Source organism: Monodon monoceros, unplaced genomic scaffold, assembly GCF_005190385.1.
Source record: "Monodon monoceros isolate NGI ecotype Baffin Bay Population unplaced genomic scaffold, NGI_Narwhal_1 Super_Scaffold_12, whole genome shotgun sequence".
NCBI classification, from domain to species: Eukaryota; Metazoa; Chordata; class Mammalia; order Artiodactyla; family Monodontidae; genus Monodon; species Monodon monoceros.
Window position 1 is genome coordinate 168,673,679 of NW_021703768.1, and position 26,381 is coordinate 168,700,059.

At 45.6% G+C, this 26,381-nt stretch overlaps 2 protein-coding genes across 8 annotated transcripts in view; one reads left to right on the plus strand and one right to left on the minus strand.

The window, feature by feature from the left end:
- The window catches only part of CUNH19orf44 (chromosome unknown C19orf44 homolog), a 30,898-nt gene extending 10,200 nt beyond the window's left edge, over positions 1 to 20,698 (minus strand). For all 4 annotated transcript variants that reach the window (XM_029216982.1, XM_029216981.1, XM_029216983.1 and 1 more), the window contains exons 1-7: positions 20,632 to 20,698; positions 15,917 to 16,682; positions 14,202 to 14,523; positions 10,056 to 10,129; positions 4,499 to 4,913; positions 2,701 to 2,796; positions 1,140 to 1,306 (exon numbers count right to left, since the gene is read on the minus strand). In XM_029216982.1, coding sequence (XP_029072815.1) covers positions 1,140 to 1,306; positions 2,701 to 2,796; positions 4,499 to 4,913; positions 10,056 to 10,129; positions 14,202 to 14,523; positions 15,917 to 16,681 — 1,839 coding nt within the window. In that variant the 5' untranslated portion in view covers position 16,682; positions 20,632 to 20,698. The remainder of the gene's footprint in view (positions 1 to 1,139; positions 1,307 to 2,700; positions 2,797 to 4,498; positions 4,914 to 10,055; positions 10,130 to 14,201; positions 14,524 to 15,916; positions 16,683 to 20,631) is intronic.
- A 217-nt stretch (positions 20,699 to 20,915) lies between these two features.
- Positions 20,916 to 26,381, plus strand: part of CALR3 (calreticulin 3) — a 31,548-nt gene continuing 26,082 nt past the window's right edge. For 2 of the 4 annotated variants that reach the window (XM_029219081.1, XM_029219080.1), the window contains exons 1-3: positions 20,916 to 21,066; positions 21,276 to 21,377; positions 23,751 to 23,954. In XM_029219081.1, the coding sequence (XP_029074914.1) occupies positions 20,976 to 21,066; positions 21,276 to 21,377; positions 23,751 to 23,954 (397 nt within the window). In that variant the 5' untranslated portion in view covers positions 20,916 to 20,975. Of the gene's footprint in view, positions 21,067 to 21,097; positions 21,863 to 23,750; positions 23,955 to 26,381 lie in introns of those variants that run through there. The other 2 variants (XM_029219084.1, XM_029219082.1) reach the window with 2 other exon arrangements.

A 26,381-nucleotide genomic window follows, 5' to 3' on the forward strand; every position in this document is an offset into this window, starting at 1 on the left:
TCCGCCTGCCAATGCAGGGGACACGGGTTCGAGCCCTGGTCCAGGAAGATCCCACATGCCGCGGAGCAACTAAGCCCGTGCGCCACAACTACTGAGACTGCACTCTAGAGCCCACGAGCCACAACTACTGAAGCCCGCGCGCCTAGAGCCCACGCTCTGCAACAGGAGAAGCCACCTAATTAGAAGCCTGCACACCACAATGAAGAGTAGCCCCTGCTCGCCGCAACTAGAGAAAAGCCGACACGCAGCAAGAAAGACCCAACACAGCCAAACAAAAAAAAAATGCTGCAGGAATTCCCTGGCTGTCCGGTGGTTAGGACTCTGCACTTTCACTGCCAAGGGCACGGGTTTGATCCCTAGTCAGGAAACTAAGATCCCACAAGCAAAACCAAAAAAAAAGGTTAATTTGGTTTTGGTATACTGGCATTGTGACTATTTTTTTAAAGTCTTTATTTTTAAGAAATATATACTGAAATATTTGTAGATAAAATGATAAAAATCACCATGCAGAACAACTCATATAGTATGATGCCATTTCTGTAAAGAAATATATATATCATGTTATTATATATAAATACTATACCTCTTCTATATATTTTATACATAGTATAAAATATGTAAGATAAAATATTGTACATGTACATAACAGTTTATATTTTACATAGGAAAAATCTAAAGACTATATATCAAGTTGGTAATAGTTATCTCTGAAATTATGGAGAACTTTATAGGCTACATATCTCCAACAAAATTTTTATACAATATTTTTTGTAATCAGACAAAAAAATAAATTTTGGAGGGAAAAATAGAGGTGAGTGTGACATCCCTTGAGCTTAGCCCTTGGGACTGAGGAGAGGGGCCCTGCCTGTGGTGGCCCATGGGAACGGTAGGTAGAGGGACAGGACCCTCACCGAGGAGGTCACCTTTGGTCCGAGGTCACACAGAGCCTGGGCTGCGGCTGGCTCTCAGTGCCCCTGCCCCGCACCAGCCCTGGTCATGGCCAAAGAGAGAACAGGACTCCTTCCACGAGGACTGAAGGTGAAGGTGGCGGGGCCCCCAGCGTCCCCGCCACCCCGGGCTGAGCGTGGGAAGCCGCCTGCCCTCTCTTTCCCGGGACGGGTTAGCTGCACCATGGTCACCTCTTTGGTTTCCTCCAGGGTGTGGTAATGGAATGAGTCCCGGTCCAGGGAGCGCAGGAGGGATGCATGCAGGTGCCGGCTGGCCTCGATGAACTGCTGTGTCAGGCTCAGTTGCTGCTTCAGCACATCGTTGAGCGCGAACACGGCCGGGCTGTACGCTGTCAGGGCTGCACCGGGTTCCGTGTCAGTCGGCAGCCCCCGGGGCCCCATCCCCCTGGCCAGACCCGCTCCCCGCAAGGGCCCTGCAGCCCCCCACCGTGGACTGTGTCGGGATGCTCTCTGCAGGTGCTGCCACCTTCGGAAGCAGCAAAGGACTCGCCTATTCTGTGCCTCTCTCTACTCAGTAGTAAAGGAACCGCTCTCTTCGCTGACTTTGTGTGGATCTCACACCCTCAGCTCAGCTCCCAGGCAGAACCGGAAGCCTCACCTCAGCGTCCAACACAAGGAAAGAAGGCCAGTGACACGGCTCCCCAAACTGCAACCGCACAGTGCGAATCTAACACTCCTGAACTGTACACTTAAAAATGGGGAAGAGGGCAAATTTTACACTATGAATTTTTAAACACATAATTAAAATAATTTAAAACGCAATTAAAATATAATAATTAACTAAATAAAAGTACAATTAAATATAACTGCAACTGGGGCTTCCCTGGTGGCGCAGTGGTTAAGAATCCGCCGGCCAATGCAGGGGACACAGGTTCGAGCCCTGGTCCGGGAAGATCCTACATGCCGTGGAGCAACAAAGCCCGTGCGCCACACCTACTGAGCCTGCGCTCTAGAGCCCGCGAGCCACAACTACTGAGCCCGCGCGCCACAACTACTGAAGCCGGCGCGCCTAGAGCCCGTGCTCCGCAACAAGAGAAGCCACCGCAATGAGAAGCCCGCGCACCGCGACAAAGAGTAGCCCCCGCTCAGCAACGAACACCCACTGCAGCCAAAAAATAAAATTAAAATTAAAAAAATTTAAAAAAAAATTTTAAACTGTTAAACTGTTAAAAATGATCATTACTAAAACTACACAGTAACATGGAAAAATTGTTGAGGTTAATATTGTGTTTAAAAACAGGAGATTTTTTTTAAGGATATAAATATTTCACATATTACAACCAATATATTTTAATATCTTCATCATCTAAAAATGTTAAGAAAATGGAAATGGGGGAAAAAAAGCAGGTCCTAGACGGATCCTTGCTTGTGTCATGCGAGTCATCAGCAGCCCCGTGGGACCTGACACAGACTGGGTTTCCCAAGGTGGCTGCTGGGCGTCTTCCTATTGCCCGAGGCTGGGCTGGGCCTCCCCAGGGCCCCACGACTCTCCCACACTCAGCAAGGAGGCAAGTGTCGCGTCCACAGGGCTGGGCCGCTCAGTACTGGCTGAGTGTCTTCCAGAGGAAAACACCTATGGATTCTGGACAGAAAGGCTCTGAGGGGAACACACAAAATAAAGATGGCCCTGTGGGGGTGGAAGGCTCATAGGTATGTTCCTGGTAGCCTTCCTGTTCTGTCCAACATCGATGTCCTCGACCTAAGGGACCCACAAGGTGAGCTGGGCTGTTACCTTCTATGGCGTCCGCACTGATGACGTGGCTGGCGATGGGCGAGGGGTCCACATAGGCACCTCCCAGGGCTGGTCCGATGGCCGCTACGCCGGCCGCTGTCCCAAGGACAAAGGGGGAGAGGTGAGTGGGCAGGATTCAGAGCAATGACTTTCTCATCAACAGGTGTGAGGCTGAAATAAGCTACATGAATCTGTCCTTTTCTCTTTCTGAATGTGATGGCCACCCTCCTTGCTTTTTTAACCGTTACCCCTTTTAAAAATTTCCCAAGCCTGCCTCCATCTTTCTGGTAGGTTCTCCCTGTTCAATATACAAGTCAGGTGTGCTGGCTGAAGTGGTCACCACAGCTCAGCACGGCTGACAACTGTGGCATCGTGCCCTCCCCTGGCTCTGCCCTCCTTCCACAGCTATTTGAGGGCTTCGGAATGTTCCCTGGATTCTAACTGGCTGGCTGATTTATGGTGCCTTTTTTCCCCCTCCTTTCAAAGTCAGGCCGCGTCTAGGAAATCAGCACCACCAATGTTTTATGAAAGCACCTCTTTATTTTTTATTTTTCACTTTTTTTTTTAAAACATCTTTATTGGAGTATAATTGCTTCACAATGGTGTGTTAGTTTCTGCTTTATAACAAAGTGAATCAGTTATACGTATACATACATCCCCATATCTCCTCCCTCTTGCGTCTCCCTCCCACCCTCCCTATCCCACCCTTCCAGGTGGTCACAAAGCACCGAGCTGATCTCCCTGTGCTATGCGGCTGCTTCCCACTAGCTATCTATTTTACGTTTGGTAGTGTATATGTGCCCATGCCACTCTCTCACTTCGTCCCAGCTTGCCCTTCCCCCACCCCATGTCCATCTCTTTAAATTGCAAAAAAAGAAACAAAAATGGGCACATTTGCTGCCCACAGGCTAGGCTGTCAGAAAGGCAGCAGGAGGACCTGGAGAGGGACACAGAACCAGGGTTTAAAATCCCCTTGAACACCTTCTAGTGATCTGAGTTGGCTCGTCTGACTGACCTTCCTCCCTGAGAAACAGAACAGTCACGCCCCCAGCCAGGTGTGAGGTCCCAGCGGATGTATGACTAAGCCTCCAAATCCAAATGAACAGACAAAGGTAGAACCGCACCCCAGCGCACAGTCTGGAAACAAGTTCTGTCCGTATTGCGGGTGTTGTCTAGACAAGAAAAGGGAGCAGGAGACTCGCTAAAAGAAAGCGACCTTTCCATCCGCAAGGGCCAAGACCAATGCTGGGGACACGAGAAAAGATGAGCAGTGCCTGCTGCTCCCCAGAAGAGAATCCACCGACAAACGCAGCGAGTTCAGACAACCAGCCAGCTGGGCAACACAGCAGCCCTTGGAGCCCCCATGCTGGGGCCCCACAAAGTGCCTGAGGACATGCTGTCCCAGAAGGCGGTTCCTGTCACCCTGGGTAACACTGACATTTGGGGCGGGGTCACTCTCTGGCCAGGCCATCCTGGCCACTGCAGGATGTTGAGCAGCACCCCTGGCCTCCACCCATAGACTTCCCGTCACCCAGACCTTGCCGATGTCTGTCCCCTGGGGCCAGGATCACCCCAGCTGAGAACCACTGACTTAGTCTTTGGTTTGAAACCTTTCAGTGTTTTAGAGCTTGGAAGACAGTGGGGAGTACCCAAGGAGCCCCCTCTTCTGTGGGAGAGGAAACAGGGTGCTGAGGTTCCCCCAGCTGACTAATGACGACAACCCAGACCTCCTGGCCCCAGGGTTCCTGCCTGTCGCTGCCTCTGGCCTGCCCCTCCCTCCTCCAACCAACATGCTTACCCTTAGCCCACTGGTAGGTGAAGGCGGGATCGAGGGTCTGCACAGCCATCTCCTTCACCATGACTCTTGTAACACCCCTGGCCCACTTTTTCCGAGACTTGGGAGTTGGTGGAGGAAGGTCTGTCTTCAGGCTTGCAGAAAATTCAGACCAAGTCGCCAGCGTCCTGTCAGGAGACTCCTCAGAATGGGGCATCGACTCAGATGCTGTTGGACTGGGGGATTTTTCAAAATCATCCGAATAAGCCGAGCTCACTGTGCTGGCCGTAGGTTCCTGAGACTTTGACCCCAGTCTAGAAGTGCCCTTGGGTCCAGGGGACAAGGCGGACCGCTGGCTCAGGCACTCAGAAATCTTGCTTCCAGAGGGGGGGGCCCCAGCCCAGGGGCTTTTGCTGGATGCCTTTTCCCCCTGACCTTTCTAAAACAAAGGATGGCAGAGGTCACTGGAAAGTGTTTTCGAATGAACAAGCTCGGAATACAACTGTGTTAGGATAAGGACACCCCAAGGGCCCAGGAGGTGAGGGTCCACGCTGTCCTTCCTAGATTTAGGCAGGCTGAGTATCGTGAGCTGAACTCTTTTTTTTTTTTTTTTAACATCTTTATTGGAGTATAATTGCTTTACAACGTTGTGCTAGTTTCTGCTGTATAACAAAGTGAATCAGCTATATGTATACATTTATCCCCATATCCCCTCCCTCTTGCATCTCCTTCCCACCCTCCCTATCCCACCCCTTTAGGTGGTCACAAAGCACCGAGCTGATCTCCCTGTGCTATGCAGCTGTTCCCACTAGGGATAAATGTAAAATAAATGTAATATCTATTTTAATTTTGCTGGTGTATACGTCAAAGTTACTCTCAGCTGACCCTTCCCCCTCCCCGTGTCCTCAAGTCCATTCTCTACGTCTGCATCTTTATTCCTGTCCTGCCCCTAGGTTCATCAGAAGTTTTTTTTTAAGATTCCATATGTATGTGTTAGCATATGGTATTTGTTTTTCTTTCTGACTTACTTCACTCTGTAGGACAGACTCTACATCCACCCACCTCACTACAAATGACAATTTCATTTCTTTTTATGGCTGAGTAATATTCCATTGTATATATGTGCCACATCTTCTTTATCCATTCATCTGTCAATGGACGCTTCCATGTCCTGGCTATTGTAAAGACTGCTGCAATGAACATTGTGTACGTGGCTCTTTTTGAATTATGGTTTTCTCAGGGTATATGCCCAGTAGTGGGATTGCTGGGTCATATGGTAGTTCTATTTGTAGTTTTTTAAGGAACCTCCATACTGTTCTCCATAGTGCCTGTATCAATTTACATTCCCACCAACAGTGCAAGAGTGTTCCCTTTTCTCCACACCCTCTCCAGCATTTACTGTTTGTAGACTTTTTGATGATGGCCATTCTACTGGTGTGAGATGATATCACATTGTAGTTTTGATTTGCATTTCTCTAATGATTAGTGATGTTGAGCATTCTTTCATGTGTTTGTTGGCAGTCTGTATATCTTCTTTGGAGAAATGTCTGTTTAGGTCTTCTGCCCATTTTTGGATTGGGTTGTTTGTTTTTTTGATATTGAGCTGCATGAGCTGCTTGTATATTTTGGAGATTTAACCCTTGGTCAGTTGCTTCGTTTGCAAACATTTTCTCCCATTCTGAGGGTTTTCTTTTCGTCTTGTTTATGGTTCCCTTTGCTATGCAAAAGTCTTTAAGTTTCATTAGGTCCCATTTGTTTATTTTTGTTTTTATTTCCATTTATCTAGGAGGTCGGTCAAAAAGGATCTTGCTGTGATTTATGTCATAGGGTGTTCTGTGTATGTTTTCCTCTAAGAGTGTTATAGTGTCTGGCCTTACATTTAGGTCTTTAATCCATTGTGAGTTCATTTTTGTGTATGGTGTTAAGAAGTGTTCTAATTTCATTCTTTTATGTGGAGCTGTCCAGTTTTCCCAATACCACTTATTGAAGAGGCTGTCTTTTCTCCATTGTATATTCTTGCCTCCTTTATCAAAGATAAGGTGACCATATGTGCGTGGGCTTATCTCTGGGCTGTCTGTTCCATTGATCTATATTCTGTTTTTGTGCTAATACGATACTGTCTTGATGACTGTAGCTTTGTAGTATAGTCTGAAGTCAGGGAGCCTGATTCTCCAGCTCCGTTTTTCTTTCTCAAGATTGCTTTGGCTTTTCGGGGTCTTTGTGTTTCCATACAAATTGTGAAATTTTTTGTTCTAGTTCTGTGAAAAATGCCATTGGTAGTTTGATAGGGATTGCACTGAATCTGTAGATTGCTTTGGGTAGTAGAGTCATTTTCACAATGTTGATTCTTCCAATCCAAGAACATGGTATATCTCTCCATCTGTTTGTATCAGCTTTAATTCTTTCATCAGTGTCTTATAGTTTTCTGCATACAGGTCTTTTGTCTCCTTAGGTAGGTTTATTCCTAGGTATTTTATTCTTTTTGTTGCAATGGTAAATGGGAGTGTTTCCTTAATTTCTCTTTCACCATCATTTTTCATCATTAGTGTACAGGAATGCAAGATATTTCTGTACATTAATTTTGTATCCTGCCACTCTATCAAATTCACTGATTAGCTCTAGTAGTTTTCTGGTGGCATCTTGAGGATTCTCTATGTAACGTCTGCAAACAGTGACAGCTTTACTTCTTCTTTTCTGATTCGGATTCCTTTTATTTCTTTTTCTTCTCTGATTGCTGTGGCTAAAACTTTCAAAACTATGTTGAATAATAGTGGTGAGAGTGGGCAACCTTGTCTTCTTCCTGATCTTAGAGGAAATGGTTTCAGTTTTTCACCATTGAGAATGTTGGCTGTGGGTTTGTCATATATGGCCTATATTATGTTGAGGTAGGTTCCATCTATGCCTACTTTCTGGAGAGTTTTTTTATCATAAATGGGTGTTGAATTTTGTCAAAAGCTTTTTATGCATCTACTGAGATTATCATATGGTTTTTATCCTTCAATTTGTTAATATGGTGTATCACATTGATTGATTTGCATATATTGAAGAATCCTTGCATTCCTGAGACAAACACCACTTGATTGTGGTGTATGATCCTTTTAATGTGTTGTTGGATTCTGTTTGCCAGTATTTTGTTGAGGATTTTTGCATCTATGTTCATCAGTGATATTGGCCTGTAGTTTTCTTTTTTTGTGACAACTTTGTCTGGGTTTGGTATCAGGGTGATGGTGGCCTCGTAGAATGAGTTTGGAAGTGTTCCTCCCTCTGCTATATTTTGGAAGAGTTTGAGAAGGATAGGTGTTAGCTCTTCTCTAAATGTTTGATAGAATTCACCTGTGAAGCCATCTGGTCCTGGGCTTTTGTTTGTTGGAAGATGTTTTTTTCCTTCTTTTTTTTTTTTTTTTTGCGGTACGCAGGCCTCTCACTGTTGCGGCCTCTCCCGTTACGGAGCACAGGCTCCAGACGCTCAGGCTCAGCGGCCATGGCTCACGGGCCCAGCCGCTCCGCGGCATGTGGGATCTTCCCGGACCGGGGCACGAACCCATGTCCCCTGCATCGGCAGGCGGACTCTCAACTACTGCGCCACCAGGGAAGCCCTGTTGGAAGATTTTTAATCACAGTCTCAATTTCAGTGCTTGTGATTGATCTGTTTATATTTTCTATTTCTTCCTGGTTCAGTCTCGGAAGGTGGTACTTTTCTAAGAATTTGTCCATTTCTTCCAGGTTGTCCATTTTATTGGCATATAGTTCCTTGTAGTAATCTCTCATGATCCTTTGTATTTCTGCAGTGTCAGTTGTTACTTCTCCTTTTTCATTTCTAATTCTGTTGATTTGAGTCTTCTCCCTTTTTTTTCCTGATCAGTCTGGCTAACGGTTTATCAATTTTATCTTCTCAAAGAACGAGCTTTTCATTTTATTGATCTTTGCTATCGTTTCCTTCATTTCTTTTTCATTTATTTCTGATCTGATCTTTATGATTTCTTTCCTTCTGCTAACTTTGGGGAATTTTTGTTCTTCTTTCTCTAATTGCTTTAGATGTAAGGTTAGGTTGTTTATTTGAGATTTTTCTTGTTTCCTGAGGTAGGATTGTACTGCTATAAACTTCCTGCTTAGAACTGCTTTTTATGCATCCCATGTTTTGCGTCATCGTGTCATTTATTTCTAGGTATTTTTTTATTTCCTCTTTGATTTCTTCAGTGATCTATTGGTTATTTAGTAACGTGTTGTTTAGCCTCCATGTGTTTGTATTTTTTACAGTTTTTTTCTTGTAATTGATATCTAGTCTCAATGCGTTGTGGTTGGAAAAGATACTTGACACGATTGCAATTTTCTTAAATTTACCAAGGCTTGATTTGTGACCCAAGATATGGTCTATCCTGGAGAATGTTCCATGAGCACTTGAGAAGAAAGTGTACTCTGTTGTTTTTGGGTGGAATGTCCTATAAATATCAGTTAAGTCCATGTGTCATTTAAAGCTTGTGTTTCCTTATTTATTTTCATTTTGGATGATCTGTCCATTGGTGAAAGTGGGGTGTTAAAGTCCCCTACTATGATTGTGTTACTGTCGATTTCCCTTTTTATGGCTGTTAGCATTTGCCTTATGTACTGAGGTGCTCCTATGTTGGTGCATAAATATTTATCACTGTTATATCTTCTTCTTGGATTGATCCCTTGATCATTATGTAGTGTCCTTCTTTGTCTCTTCTAATAGTCTTTATTTTAAAGTCACTTTTGTCTGATATGAGAATTGCTACTCCTACTTTTTTTTTATTTCCAGTTGCATGGAATATCTTTTTCCATCCCCTCACTTTCAGTCTATATGTGTCCCTAGGTCCGAAGCGGGTCTCTTGTAGACAGCATATATATGGGTCTTGTTTTTGTATCCATTCAGCCAGTCTATGTCTTTTGGTTGGAGCATTTAATCCATTTACGTTTAAGGTAATTTCGATATGTATGTTCCTATTACCATTTTCTTAATTGTTCTGGGTTTGTTTTTGTAGGTCTTTTCCTTCTCTTGTGTATCCGTGAGCAGAACTCTTGAAACCCTTCAGCACGAGGCTGCTGCACTTAGCACTGATGTTGTGAGCATGTGTAGCTGGCACGTGGGTGAAATCTGTTAAAGTGTCATTATTATGTATTATCAAAACATGCGTTGATAATGAGGTGGTTACTAATATGCAAAGAATCACCACGGGGCGATGCAACAAGTACAGGTTAGTTGTGGGGAAGTTGAAGTGGGATCTGCTTTAATCTTCTGATATATTAAGTAGCTCTATCCTGTTATTACCTAAATCAGGGTCTCTACCCATGGCACGCTGACATTTGAGACACGAACATTCTTTGCAGTGGGGGCCATCCTATGCATTGTGGGACACTGGCACAGGACATCCCTGACCACTACCCACTGAATGCCAGTAGCACCCTGCACCCCAGTCATGACCACAGTGTTGCCAGACATTGCCAAGTGTCCCCTAGGGGAGCAATCGCCCCCAGGTGAGAACCACTGACCTAAATGAGGCATAACGGTTGCAAGCTGTTCTACCCAAAGACCTAAAAGGAAAAATCAGTTTTTTGTACTTACTTTCTGTTCCAAGTCTGATTTCTCACTGACAGCTGGAGCCAGATCATCAAGGGATAAAATATTTATTCTCAAATCTGTAATCAAAAATGTAACATGCCGATATTTACTCCACATGCGTTCACCATCCTGTTGTAGGCACCGGGCTAAGTGCTAGGGACAGGAAGAGCGGAAGGCGTGCAGTCCCTGTCCTCAGAAAGTGAGCCCAGGGATCCAAGCGCTTTTTCTCTAAAGGGCTAGGTCATAAATATTTTTGGCTTTTCGGGCTAGTCTGTCTCTGTCACCATTGCTCAGCTCTGCCCTCATGATTCGAAAGCCGCCACAGACCATGTGTAAACAAATGGGTATGGCTGTGTCCCAGTAAAACTTTATTTATAGGGACTTCCCCCACCGTTCTGCAGTTAAGACTCCGGCCTTCCAAAGCAGGGGATGCGGGTTCGATCCCTGGTCGGGAAACTGAGATCCCACATGCCACGCAGTGCGGCCAAAAAAAAAACCCAAAAAACTTTATTCATAAAAACAGACGACTGGGCTTCCCTGGTGGCGCACTGGTTAAGAATCTGCCTGCCAGTGCAGGGGACATGGGTTCGAACCCTGGTCCAGGAAGATCTCAAATGCCACAGAGCAACTAAGCCCACGAGCCACAACTACTGAAGCCCATGCGCCCTAGAGCCCATGCTCTGCAACAAGAGAAGTCACCCCAATGAGAAGCCCATGCTCCGCAACGAAGAGTAGCCCCCGCTCGTCGCAACTAGAAGAAAGCCCGCACACAGCAATGAAGACCGAACGCAGCCAAAAATAAATAAATAAAACATTAAAAAAAATTTTTTTAAATAAAAGAAGAGCCAAGTATTGTGAACATGTGTGCAGGGGCCCTGGAGGTCTGAGAGGAGGGAGTTATAACCTCAAGGGGGTTGGAGACTTGGCTGGGGAAGGAGGAGCTGACACCAGGTCTGGCCACAGGATCTGTGGGACCCAGTGCAAAGAAGAAAAAAAAAACAGACGATGGGGAAATTCCCAGTTGTTAGGACTCTGCGTTTTCACTGCCGAGGGCCCGGGTTCAATCCCTGGTTGGGGAACTAAGGAACTAAGATCCCACAGGACGTGCAGTGAGGCCAAAAGAACAAAGCAAAACAAAGAAACAAAACACAGACCACAGACCTCTCAGCCTCTGGCCTAGACAGAGGAGACAATCACGATGCAAGGAAGGACACCCAGTGACACATGTGCTTGAGGTAGGAGAGGGGGACTGGCACCTCATCCTAAGTTCTCATTTAAAGCAAGTTAAGGACACTTAACTGTGGTGCCAGCTGGCCAGTCACCAGAGCCCAAATGCCTTGTGTGCAGGTTACTCAGGAGGAGGAAGGCTCTGTGCAGTTCGGGTGTCCCAGCGGGTTTCTGCCCCATCAGTATGCGAGCCCACTCCTCCCCAGGACGGGGGAGGCCAACCAGCTGCCAGTATTCGCAGGGACACCATCATGTGGCTCATTTCAGGCCCGAGGCACAAAGGCTGTGTGGTGTGTGTGTGTGTGTGCGTGCGCATACAACTGGAGATGGGAAGGGCGCGGGGGGGTGGGGGGGTCCACCCTGCGGGGCCTCAAAACTCAAGCAGGTACATGATCCAATCATGGCTGAGTTGAACAGACACTTCCGAAGGGGGCCTAAGGTGTCTAGAGGCTTCCACAGAGGGCACATGCTAGGTTGGAGGGGTGAGTCTCCCTGAGGAGGCAGGATGAGACCCCCAATTCTAGGAACAGGCAGGGGACAGTTAGCAGGAGCAGACGGGAGCAGGGCCCTCCCGCAGGTGGCACAGCGCTGGGGATGAGCAGGAGATGGAAGACTGAGCCGTCTACTCTCTTTGGAAAGGTCAGCTGAGTGCAGCCCTCTGGCAGCCTAAGACCCAGATCAAAGCCCAGCTCATCACTCTAGCGTGAGGGTCTCGCCCCCGCCTCCGAGCTCCTCTAACACTGCCAGTTACCACAATGCACATGACACGTAAGTCCAGAGATACGTTCATGGACAAAGCCTCTGAACTAAGCCATCCCAGCCGGCTCGGGCCAAGGCACTGCAGGAAACTGTGGATGAGCTCTCTGGAACAGTGTTGTCATTGGCTGAGGAATGACGTTATTGTCACATCAGCCAACCCGGACTCGCACAAGCTTACTGAGCAGGAGGCCCCACTGAGGCACTCCACAGGCACCAGCTCACTGACACAGCTCTGCCCCACGTTACAGGTGTGGAGACCATGGCACAGAGAGCCTGACACTGCACGGCCAGAAAGAGGCGGAGCAAGGATGTCCATCTCAGGTATGCTGGACCCCAAACTCAGACTTGTACTCACCACTCCCTGCTACGTGCCTCCCTTGAGGCTGCATCAGAATGAGGGAAGGTGGGGTCTGGACACCAAGGGGGCCCTCCAGGCCAGCAGCGAGGGCTGAGGGGCAGCCTGGATGGGCAGCCCAGGAGGGCGGGAACCTGGGTCTGGCACCTGCCCCACCAGCTACACCCACCTTCTCACCCACACCTGCCAGGCTGGCGTGGACACACACTCACCAGCCCCTTGGGCCCAAAGATATGAGACCATATCAGTGAGGTGCCAAATGGCATCCGGCCGATGGTGGCCCCTGAGGGGGCTCAAAGGGATTTCCTCACATCCGTGAGCCTGTTTCACTGCCTTCTCCAACCCTCACAAGGGCGCGTGGCAGGGACTCTTGCTGGCCGTGCTTCTCCTCCCCGCCCCCTATGTGGTGGTACCTTGGCATCTTGAATATTTGGACCTGCAGGAATCTGAGACACAGCAGGGGCTGCAAGGACTCCCTGACCTTCTCCCCTGAATCAGGTCGTAAGGCCCTCAGGTAAGAAGATGTGCCTTCCCTCTACCTGGAGGAAAGGAGCATCCTTATGTCCAAGATGGGGGAACACTGAGCAACCCCAACTACATCTCCCCTCATCTACTACCCTTGGCTCATATCCTTCCATCTATCACATTCTCCCACAACTATTCTCCCATCAAACCTAGCAGAAGGCGCGACCGTTTCTTCAGGTTTCCATTTCCTTATGAAGGCTCCTGTGTCACATAAAACGTACCTTAAATATTTATTTAATATCTGAACGCTCTTCTCCTGTTAACCTGCCTTTGGTCACAGAGCCCCAGCCAAGAACCCAGAAGGACACAAGGAAAAAGCTATTTTTCCTCCCCTACAACTGATTCACAGGCTACGGATCACCCTGGCACTTGGGGTCAGGGGAGAGTTGGCTTGTTTGTTATCCTGTTCCTGACACCATGATGCCTGGCACGTGCTGGCACACAGCAGGTACTCGAGACACAGTTATTGAACTCGGATTTGATGATCAGGCACCAGATGGGAGAAATCAATGTTGGCTGCACATCTTTTTTCTTTCTGCTCTTTCTTAAATACATACAATGTTAAAATAAAAATCACGTTCAATGATGGTGAAATAATAAAAATGTTTATGAGGGACTTCCCTGGTGGCACAGTGGTTAGGAATCCACCTGCCAATGCAGGGGACACGGGTTCGAGCCCTGGTCCGGGGAGATCCCACATGCCGCGGAGCAACTAAGCCCGTGCGCCACAACTACTGAGCCTGCGCTCTAGAGCTCGCGAGCCACAACTACTGAAGCCCGCGTGCCTAGAGTCTGTGCTCTGCAACAAGAGAAGCCACCACAATGAGAAGCCCGCGCACCACAATGAAGAGTAGTCCCTGCTCGCCGCAACTAGAGAAAGCCTGTGCGCAGCAACGAAGACCCAATGCAGCCAAAAATAAATAAATTTATAAAAAGAAAAGTTTGTGACTGGTTAGAGATTGGTTTCTTTTTCTGAAGTTAAAAAGGAAAGGAAGCAAATTTCTCTTTTACAACAAGGAAAACTGCATTGCCGTCCTCTTGCACGAGGCTCTAGAAGGATTTCTGGTTTTGCTCTGTCATTGGGTAGGGTTACTAGAAGAAGGCTTTAAAGACAGAACAAAAAAATCTGACATAGCCCCTCAACTAGGAAAGAAGGTCAGGAAGCCAAGGGTGTGACTCGCACCCCTCATGACAATACCCTGTGACCACCACACCAGGGATCCTAGAGGCAGTCTTGCCCTTCCTGCCCCAGGGTGACAACTCTGCGCAGGGATGAGGGTTACCATTTAGACTTTCATCGGCGGCTTCTGAGGGAGACTCATCCTGAGGCCCAGCCTCACTCCTTCTCAGGGAGGACGAGAGCTTGCCATCCCCCACTGTCGAGGGCACGGACTTCGGAAAGGCGCTGGGGATGGAAAGTGACGCCGTGTGGGAGGCTGTGTCCTCTGAAATGGGAATCTGTGGGGAGCGAGTTCTCGAGCCAGCACTGCGAAGGGTCCCATCTGCTGACCGTGAGGTTGGCAGACGTGATGTCGGAAATGGCTTTGAGCTGGAAAGATCCTTCCTGGGCAGCGAAAGGACTCTCAGTTGATTTGGGATCTGATCCTACTTTGGTAGAAACAAAAGAAGGGAAATTACCAAACATACGCTACATAAGTCCTTATCATCGGACATCATGGCTGGTAGAGAGCATGAGTCCTTGGTGATCAAATCATTATCCCTCTCTGCCCCTTTCTTTCCCTTCCCCTCATCTCTGGAAGTCAAGGTACAACATTTAGAAAAGATAATACTGGGATTAGACATACTCCACAAATAATCAGAAAAATTCACTTTGCTTTCAAATACATATTGTTAATTACACATTTTCTAAACTAAGGCCCCTGAGAACATGGATCTTCAACAGAGTCAAAATCAACATGCAGATTTTTCCCCTTAAAATGCAGCCTTCCCATCACTTCACACCAACTAGGATGGCTATAACCAAAATAAATAAATAAATAACAAAAAATAACAAGTGTTGGTGAGGATGTGGAGAAATTGGAACCCTCATACACTGCTGGTGGGAATGTAAAACAGTGCAGTCACTGTGGGAAACAGTTTCTCTGTTCCTCGATAAGTTACACACAGAATTACTACAAGACCCAAGAGTTCGACTCCTAGGTATAAAACCAAAGAATTGAAAACAGGGACTCAAACAGATACTTGTACACTATTCACAATCGCCAAAAGGCGGAAACAACCCAAATGTCCATCAATGGACAAATGGATAAATAAAATGTGGTCCATCCACACAATGGAGTATTACTCAGCCATAGAAACGAATGAAGCACTGACACATGCTACAATGTGAGTGAACCTCGTAAACATCATGCTAAGGGAAAGAAACCAGACACAAAAGGCCACAGGTTGTATGATTCCATTACACAAGATGTCTAGAACAGGCAAACCCACAGTGACACAAAGCAGATTAGTGGTTGTTAGGGTCTGGGGGAGGGGGAAACAGGGAGGGATTACTGGGTAAGGGTCTCCTTTTGGCATGATGAAAACGTTTTGGAACTAGACAGAGGTGGTGGTTACACAACATCGTGAATGCACTTAATGCCACTGAACTGTTCACTGGCATTGAACAGTTGGAAGATGGAAATGCAGCCTTCCCAAGTTAGTGATTCCTGTGTGGTACAACCAACAAATAGGCATGGATCACCAACGGCAGTGATCACAGCTGGTGTTGGATCAGTCATACAAAGTGCTGTCCTGGGGTGTATACAGTTACGAGGCTCCACATAGTGCAAAACTGCCTGACGTGTCCCAAATCCTGTCCCTTACAGAGCAGACCAGCAATGGGTACCCGTGATTGGCTGAAACCCAACCTCTCCTCATCAAACACTTTCTGAAGTGTTTACGGGTGATGGCTCTCTTCAAAAGTCTCTAGTGCTATGACAGAAAGGTACACGTGCAAAGTACATACAAGTACAAGATAAATACATGCAAACCTTACCGAGACTAGTTTTGTTTGTTCTTTCTCACTGACTTTGGTGCTGGTGAAACCCTGACTTGTGGATGCTTGTTTTTCGCTAGAAGATTCTATCAAGCTTCCCAGCAACTCTTTCATTTCCTCTTCATCACTGTCTGGAGAATCCAGTCTTCTAGGAGGTTTTTTCTCTTTGGGTGTTTGAAGATCCCTCTCTTTCCCAACATGTGCTTCAGGGGATATCTTTTCCACAGGTGCTTCTCTCTTCTTTAGAAACCTACTGACCTTCCCACTCGGCATGTCACTCTCAGGGACAGGAATTTCAAGGGCCTGTTTCTGGGAGGTTTTGTCTGTGTTCTGTGAAGAAAGGTCAACCGTCCTTCTAGGGGGATTTTCGTCTGCTCTGCTAGGAAGCCAGTCCTCAGAGGTCTTCAGGTCAGATTCCACGTCAGACAAATCCATCTGCACCTTCCGGTTCCTGATCTTGGTTTCTATCTGGGCCAGCTTTGTGAGCACAGCGTTGGCCCTGACCTTCGAGGCAGTGGTCGAAGCTCTACCTGAAGAGAGCCAGGGCCCACTCCCCAGGAAAGCATTCTCTTTCGGGAATAAGTGTTTTCCATCCATAGTCTGGTTTCTTTTTAGAAATCTGCTTGGACCGGGTGCTATTTTGGTAAGACTTCTACTGATTTCCAAGTTCTGGATTTCTTCCATCTTTGAATCTTCTAAGGAAATATCACTGAAGTCACCAAAGATATCACGCACAGTACAGCTGGTTTTTCTTATTGAAGCCATTCTAGGGAGTAAAGAAAGAAAACTTGCAGTAAGAATACCTGATGTTCAGACTGCACATTCAAATCTCTCAACGCTTCCCACCACCTGGGAGAGGCCACATCCCCCTTTGCCATCTGGCCAGAGCCTCCCCTTCAAGCCCGATGATGGCAACGAAAATAATAAGACACCTGGTACGTTATCATTGAACTATGCCGTTCAAGGCCAGGTCTTAAGTGAGACACGTTACATATTAAAGATGAGAGCCAGTGCTTCTCAGGCCCAGCAGTATGCCTAGCGCTCTGCTCAGAGCTACAGTATCTCATTTAATCCTCACTGGACACTGAGAGTTGGTCGTTGTCATGCCTCTTTCATAGAGAAGAGGAAGGAAATGAAGGCCTCCACAGGTTAGGTCACCTGGCCAGCGAGTAACAGAGCCAAATTCAAAGCTCAGGCCAATTCCAAAGGTCCCACTCGCCCCTACAGTGCTTCACTGCCTCTCCAGTTACCCCACCTCTACTCCGAGTGAGTCCTATTACCCAGTTGCACCCCAAGTCTGGTCTCCTCCTTTACCCAAGTGTCCTCAGTTCTCTCAGAAAGAGCTGTTGAAACACAATCTGTATATTTAATGAGCTCCCCAGAAATCTTATTTTACTTACAGTGTGAGAACTACTGCCCTGGGAGCAGGGATGGGGGCTATGGACAGACACAGACCCCCCACCAAAGGTCGGCCATGTGTTGTATGTGTGTGCTGGCGTACAGTTTTCTGGGAAAGAGGGCCAGCGTTTTCATCATATTCTCAGAGTTCTCATGTGCCCCTGAAGGAATATGAACAATTCACTCCAAGATTTACCAAGGTTTCAAAAGATTTTAAAGACTTAAAAAAATGGAAAAACATGGCATGGGTGTGTGTTTGCTGCAGGCCCTTTAGTGAGGAACCTGGCAACAGCAATGAAAATGTGAAATGCACAGACCCTGTGACACCACAATTCCACGTCTGGGAATTTCCCTACAATGCCCATAGAGATGTATGTTCAAGGGATGTCTTGGCAGCATTGTTTGTACTCATCAGAATCCTGATCCCATCCATACAGGCTCAATGAAGTCCAGATGACCACAGGCAGACAATGGAATACTATGCAGCTGTTAAAAGGAATGGGGGAAGACCTGTGTGCATAATAATGTCTCCAGCATAATGATCTGTGAGGCAGAAAAGATGCAGAACCATGCCTCAGCTCCATACTGTTTGAATGTTTTAGCAAGGCCATTGTTACTTTTATTTTTAAAAATTTACTGTGAGACCCCAAAAAGCCTTTTTTTCCCCCCACTCTGTCCACTCGGAAAACAACCTTATTGGGATTGCCAGACTAAATACAGGACACCCAGTTATTTGAATTTCAGATAAATAGCAAATAATTAAAAAAATATAAGTATGACCCAAATATTTTTATCCTAAAAGGTAATGTTCCAAATTTTTAAATTTATTTATTTATTTATTTTTGGCTGCTTTGGTTCTTCGTTGCTGTGTGCAGCTCTCTCTAGTTGCGGCGAGTGGGGGCTACTCTTTGTTCCGGTGCATGGGCTTCTCATTGCAGTGGCTTCTCTTGTTGCAGAGGACAGGCTCTAGGCATGCGGGCTTCAGTAGTTGCAGCATGCAGGCTCAGTAGTTGTGGCTTGCGGGCTCCAGAGCACAGGCTCAGTAGTTGTGGCACACGGGCTTAGTTGCTCCATGGCATGTGGGATCTTCCCGCACCAGTGCTCTAACCCATGTCCCCTGCATTGGAAGGCGGATTCTTAACCACCGCACCACCAGGGGAGCCCTAAATATTTTTATACTAAAAAATTATTTGTTGTTTATCTGAAACTGAAATTCAACTGGGTGTACAGTATTTTGATTTGTTAAACCTGGCTACCATACATCTTATATACCTTTCAAAGCTCAGTTCAAATATTTTGTGCAAGGCATTTAACCCAGCCCCTAAGATTCTGTACAAGAATGAATTATTTTTATTATTTTACTGTCTGTTTCTCTGACTAGTGTGCTTACTTGCTCATCCCCATCTTAACCACCCCGTGTACTAAGAGTGCCCAGCACAGGCCTGACCGCAGGAGTCAGTGAATCAAAAATCACACCCAACAGAAACAGTGCAGAATTCCTAGTGTGAGTGACCCTGGTCAAGTTACTTAACCACTCTGTGCCTCAGCTTGCTCATCTGTAAAAAGGGAATAATAACTATTAGCCTCACAGGATTCCTATGTTCAGTGTGGGGCATGGAATAAGCATACAATAAAATTTAGATAGCAGTAATGACAGTATTTGGACTACCTGCATAACCGGCTAACTTTCAGCTGGAAGGACATGGTGAAGGGGAAGTAGAAAGCACTGGAACAACATCAACAGCTATCTTTATATTTTTGTAGGCAAGGCCCAGGGCACTATGTGGGTCAGAGGAAAAGCCTGACCACCAGGCCAGGTTTTCTGGCATCTAGTTCTTCTGAAAGTTTCCCTACGTTTAAAAAAAATTTTTTAATAAAAAAATTAATTAAAATAAATAAATTTTTAAAAAAGAATTTTAAGAAAAAGGGATTTCTCTCTGGTGGCCTAGTGGTTAGGATTCCAGGCTTTCACTGCCATGGCCTGGGTTCAATCCCTGCTCCAGGAACTGCGATCCCACAAGCTGCACGGCGCAGCCAAAATAAATAAATAAAATAAAATAAGATAATTTTAAAAATAAATCAATAATGTTTAAAAGGGTAAATTTCATGTTATGTACATTTTACCACAACTAAAATATATATTTTTAATTAAAAAATTTTTATTGAAGTACAGTTGATTTACAATATTGTGTTAGTTTCAGAAATAGATGTATTTTTAAAACACATAATTAAAAATAAACCAATAGGTAAAAGATGTGAACCAATATTTCACCAAAAAAATATATATATATATACAAATGGCCAATAAGCACATGAAAAGATGTTCAACATCAGCCATGAAGGAAATTCAAATCAAAACCACTGTAAGATCCACTTCATACCTACGAGGGTGGCTGTAATCAAAACTACAGAAAATAACAAATGGTTGGTGAAGGGTATGAAGAAATTGGAACCTTCATACCCCTCTGGAAGAGACTATAAAATGACGCAGCTGACAACCTGGAAAACGGTCTGGTAGTTCCTCAAAAAGTTAAACATCGTTACTTTATGATCCAGCAATTCTACTCCCATGAAGCCCAAGATAACTGAAATGTATGCAAATGTTCATAATAGTTCTTATTCATAATAGACAATAAGTGGAAACAACCCAAATATCCATTAACTAGTGAATGGATGAGAACTGAGGTCCCTCCATAAATGAGATACTACTCAGTAATGAAAAAGAACAAATAATGACACACACAACACGCATATACGTCAAACACACCATACTAAGGGAAAATACCAGATGACGCAAAAAAACCACACACTGTATAATTCCAGTTATAAGGATTGTCCAGAAAAGGTAAATCTATAGACTCAGCCCATCAGTGGTTGCCTGGGACTGGGAGTGGTGGCGGAGATAGACTGCAAAAGGGCAGAAGAGATACACTTGGGGTGACTGACAAGTTCTAAAGCTGGATGGATGGTAGTGATGTTTGCACCACTTGGTAAATTTACTAAAAATAACGGGAATTGTACGCTTAGAAGGGGTGAACTGTATGCTATGTAAATGAATTATCAATAAAGTTGTTAAAAATAAATAAACCAAAATTTGAAAACACAGTCGCCCCTCAGACCATCGAGCTCTTCCCCCAGGCCTGGAGCGACCCACATCGTACCACGCTCGCTCATGGGCCCCAGGCGAGGAAAATGAGGCGCTAGGCCGCTCTCCCGCCGCCCGACCTGCCCAGCCCCGGAGCGCGTCCCGTTTCCCTGCAACTCCTCTCCCGAGCCCGGGCATTAAGCCCGGCCACCGCCCAGCCAACCCCGCCAACCTCCTCCCACGAAGTCCTTCCGCGGAGGCCGCCACCGCTCTCGGCCGGACTCTCGGGCCAGAAGGGACCGTTGACCCCGGCAAAGGCGCCAGGGCGAAAGAGACTACACCTCCCGGTGCACCCTGCGCCCCAACGACCAATAGCGCTCCACGTCACTATCGCGAGGCATCATGGGAATGGTAGTTTGAAGGGGGACACGGCGTGCACCGCGCGTCAAGGCCCAATGGTGTCTCGGGTCACAATCGCAAGGCATGACGGGAGTAGTTCCGGGAAGGGCCCGGCGCGCCGCGGAGACCCCTGGGCGCAAAGAGACGGTTACGAGAAGAGGTGGCCGCGCCTTCTCCATGGCCGCAGCTCGTGTCCCGCTCTGGGCAGTCTGTGTGCTGCGGGTGGCGCTGGCCACAGTCTACTTCCAGGAGGCCTTTCTAGATGGAGGTGAAGGGGATCCGCCGGTGGCGGAGGCTTAAGCTCCCTCATACCCCAGTGCCCAACGGATGGCCCAAGTTGCCATTGCCCCCGCCTGTCGCCGAGGGATCGGTGGTGGCAAAACCTCGAAGCTTCGAAGCCTCGAGGGCCCCTAACACTCTCCCCACCACCCAGATTAACAGTTTTCAGCCCTAACCGGTGTTATTTACCCCCAACAGAGCGCTGGAGGAACCGATGGGTGCAGTCCACCAATGACTCCCAATTTGGGTATTTTAGACTCTCGTCCGGGAAATTTTATGGTCATAAAGAGAAAGACAAAGGTTAGTGTAGGAATCGTGAGAAAATCAAGATGAATGTTAAACCCCCCATAGCAACCTTTCAAGGTAGGTGTGGCACAGCCCTAACACCCATTTCACAGGTCGGGAAACAGGCATGGGTAAGGTCTTTTTGTCTTCTCTCTTTTCTTGACCAAGATACCCCCTCTTCACAAGCACTAGTCAAATGGGTTTGGAGAGCCGAGGGTCTTGCCCTACAGAAGGAAAAAGTTTAGAAGGTACTTCTCATTTTTATTTTCGCGTTAAAAAGAAAAACAGGGTAAAAGTTATATGCCGTCAAGCACACGGATCTTTGGGGGTCCAATAGGATGAATGTTTACAACTGCACACCGAGGTCAAGATAGGAACGTTTTCAGGCCCCACCTCCACCCCCAGAGTCGTCTCTTCTGGCCTACCCTCCCCCCCAAGTCAGTAGTCTCCAAGTACCAAGGATAACCTGTATTCTGGCTTCTCATTCCTGATGATCAAAGGTAGGCAAACTAAAGCTCCTCTACTGCCTGTTTTTTGTACAACCAGTTAGCTGAGAGTGGTCTCTACGTTTTTTAATTGTTGGAGAAAAATAGAAAGGGGAATAGTATTTTGTGATGAATAAAAATTACACAAAATTCAATGAAATGCCTGAAATTTCAGGGTCCATAAATAAAGTGTTAGTGGAACACATTCATGCTCCTTCATTTGCATACAGTCTGTGGCTGCTTTCAGGCTGCAAAGGCAGAAATGAGTAATTAGGATGGAGAAGGAATGGCTCCCAAAGTGTAAAGCATTTATTCCCTGGCCTTAACAGAAAAAAGTTTGCCAACCCCTGATTTAGATTTAAAAATTTCCCTCTTTACCACCTTCCACTCAACTTCCATCTTGGCCCTGTTACTCCAGTGTTGCCTTCATTGTTTTGTGGATACACGTTGTTCCAAATTGTCAGGCTGTGGTGGCAAAAATGGAGTGAAAATAACAAGGTGGTCTGTGAAGCTTGTACAGGGAGCGGGGTTGTCATTTGTTTTTTTCCCACAATGTTTTTCCTTCCTCCAACCTGGAATCCTGAGACTCTGTGCATTTCATTCATCCCAGCACTTGTCTACTGAGAGCAGACACAGGCAAGGCACTGAGGATACTGGTTAATTTGACCCCTTTCATTGTGGTCTCCCAGGACCATAACATAGAAGCCATGGATGGAAAGATCAATAGAATTTAACCAGACAGAGATGGGTGAGAGGTGATGGTGTTGGCTGAGGAGTGTGGTGAGACTCAGAGGGAGGTGGTGAGTCAGATGGCCTTAGGAATTGCCTGGATGGTAGGGGAAGGGGCTACAGATCACCTGAGAAAGGGAAGAGTGGGGGAAGAATGTAGGAGAGAGAGAGAGATAGGTTTGGGAGTGAGGAGTCAACCGTGAGTTCAGTCTTAGACATACTGAAACAAAATGCCAGGTTCATTAATGATGGCTCTCAGCATAGGCAGTTATGGAGGCTGGAGTATGTTACAAGGAAGGGTAGGTTATAAGAAGACTGGCTCTGTTTTCAGGTTTGTCTTTTTTTTTTTTAATTTAAGTATACTTGATTTATAATATGTTAGTCTTAGGTGTACAGTACAGTTATATATATATTTCAGATTCTTTTCTCTTATAGGTTATTACAAAATATTGAGTAGAGTTCCCTGTGCTGTACAGTAGGTCCTTGTTGTCAGGTTTGTTTTATACTCCAGTATAAGATAAGGAATTGGTACAGAGCCTTTTGGCTGCTGAAAAGGGGTTTTTGGTCTTGAAGTGAACAGCTAAACTTATAAAGTACAAGAAGATTCAGATGACAAAAGGATGGTATCTTCATAAAAAGAGCCACCACACAGATGACACCCAAGGACCAGCTCATCCAGTGCAGTGAAGCACTTTTTTTCCCCCCAGATCAGCAATCTGTCCTCCATCAGCCATTGTGTCTCTTAAATAGCTGTTTTAAGATGAGAATTAAGGAAAAGAAGTAGAATGTTCCATTGTTTAATCCAGTTGTTACAAAGCTTCCTTGTACATTCCCACCCCTTGGAAAATGAAGGGAAGCAAAATTAATCTTTTATCTATAATTAGATTGCATATTTGTCAGTTAGAGCTGAAGTGTTTTTATAACTTAAGACCTAACAGTGGTATATGAAGTACAAAAACATGTACGTGAGTATGTGAACTAGAAGTTCTGTGGCAGCAGAGAGCCTGTTAGTGATATGCCCATTGTATATCATTGTACAAATGTGCTATAGGTGCAGGATCAACATAAATGGTTGGAAGATTTATTATCAGGGGTGGGGGAGGACAACCATGTAATTCCCTGCATTGCCGAGCAGTGTCATTCCTAATCCTTCATGAGTACTTTTTATTTAAAGGTCTGCAGACCACTCAAAATAGCCGATTCTACGCCATCTCTGCACGGTTCAAACCATTTAGCAATAAAGGGAAGACTCTGATCATTCAGTACACCGTGAAACATGAGCAGAAGATGGACTGTGGAGGGGGCTACATTAAGCTCTTCCCTGCAGACGTGGATCAGAAGAACCTGAATGGAAAATCCCAGTACTATATTATGTTCGGTGAGTTTAGATAGTATGGACAACCATTTCTTGTGATTTTGAAAACCCTTCCACCTGTAGGATCCTTAGACTGACTTTGCTATAGTTGTGTTGAGTTTATCTAACTAAAGGTTTCTAGTACTGTTAAACCTAATTAGTATTAAAAAAAGGCGACTGTACCATTCTGTTGTTCTTGGGAGAAAGTTATTTATTCAACATTAATGTAGCCCCAAGTATTTTGAATGCCTCAGGAGTTAGTAAACCTTGGCCATGGGCCAAATCGGCCCACAGCCTGTGTTTGTTATGGCCCATGAACTGAGAATGGGTTTTTAAATTTTTTGGCTGCACTGCATGGCTTGCAGGATCTCAGTTCCCTGACCAGGGATTGAATCCGGGCCACAGCAGTGAAAGCCCAGAATCCTAACCACTAGGCAACCAGGGAACTTTGCTTCTTAACATTTTTGGATGATTAAAAAAATCAAAAGAAGGACAATACTTTTAACCCATGAAAATAATATGAAACTCAAATTTCAGTGTCCACAAATGAAGTCTTATTGGAATGCAGCCTCACTCAGTTCATTTACATCTTGTCTATGACTGCTTTCAAGCAGTAGTGGCAGAGTTGAATGGTCATGACAGAGAGTATATAGCTCACAAAACCAAAAATATTTACTGTCTGGCTCCTTACAGAAAAAGGAGATCGTTGACCCCTGGAATACATTAAATGTCTCCTGACACTAGGAGTAATTGATTAACATCTGTGCTGGAATTGGGAAGGGACCACATTGGGCTGCAGGAACTAGACATAACTGAAATGTGTGGATTCAAAAATGTTTAAGAATGAAGAGGATTCTGGGAAGATGGGGGAATAGGAAGCACCAGGAATCTGTCTCCCCACCTAGACAAGACAACATTCTTGCACTGGCAGAATCTGTCTGATGTAACAGTTAGGGAACTATGGAGTCTGTTGAAGTATTGCAACTTCCAGTAGAAAACTGGGGAGGTCAATTTGGGTGAATTTCAGTTCTTAGCACAGTAGTACCTACCCATTCCCACCTCCAGCCATATGGCAAACAGACAGCTGTGCACCAGGTTCCTGGAGCAGCTTTTACGGGAGCCAGGGTAGGCAAAAAGGGCCCTGTCCTCCAAATATCAAGGATCTGAACTCCAATGGCTGATTGCCCCTTCTTATTGCAGAGGTGCAGAAAAAGAGATGGGCAGCCATTGTTGTTAAACACACCCCCATTGTTATAAGCCTTTCCCCCTCCAGCTGAAATGATTTCCAGGAGACTTAAAGGGCCAGAACCCTTCCCTCCCACCCTTCATTTTTCACCTTTTCCCCTTTAGGAAGCTAGACATTAAAGACTAGGACATTAAAAAACAACTACATATGCAGGGGAAATTAGAAAGTGACCACACATACACAGGAAAACACTCAGAAAAGACCTGAGAAAACCTTAAGTTTACATCCCAGGCTGACCCTTGGTACAGAGCCAGCCTTCAACAATCAGTCAAAAAACCAACAACAACACAGCAAACCCTGCGGAAGGAGGAGAATCCGATTTCCAGGCTTAACATTCATTATTAGACTCATATGTCCAGTGTTTAACAAACAATCACAAGGTATACAAAGAAACAGGAAAGTGTGGCCCATTCAAATGCGAATAATAAATCAACATAAACTGTCCCTGAAAAAAAGACCTAATGGCAGATCTGTTAGACTTAAGTAACTGTCTGAATGATGCTAAAGAACTAAATGAAGATGTAGTGAAAGTCAAGACAAATGAGAGTAAAATGGAAATATCAGTAAGGAGATAGAATACTTAACAAGAAACCAAAATCAAATTCTGGAGCTGAAAAGTAAACTGACATGAAGAGTTCACTAGAAGAGTCAGAGGCAGATTTGAGCAAGCAGAAGAAAGAATCAGAGATCTTGAAGATAGGATAATGGAAATTATCAAGGCTGAGGAGCAGAAAGAAACAAGATTGAAGGAGAGCAAACAGAGGCTAAGGGACCTGTGGGACACCATCAAACAGACCAACGTGTACACATTGTGGGAGGCACAGAAGGAGAAGAGAGAGAAAAAGCAGAGGGAGAGAATATTTGAAAAAACAAAGGCTGAAAACTTCCACATTTGATGAAATACATGAATGTAAATATCCAAGAAGCTCTATGAAGTCCAGGTAAGATGAACTCAAAGAGGTCCACACCAAGACACAGTGTAATCAAACTTGCAAAAAGCAAAGACAAAGAATGTTGAAAGCAGCAAGAGGGAAGCAAATCATCACATACAAGGCATTTGCAATAAGCTTATCAGCAGATTTCTCATCAGAAACTTTGGAGGCCAGAAGATAGTGGATTCAAAGCGAAAAGAAAAAAAAAAACTCTCAACGAAAACTCATATTTGGCAGAACTGTCCTTCAAATATGTGGAAAAATTAAGACAGA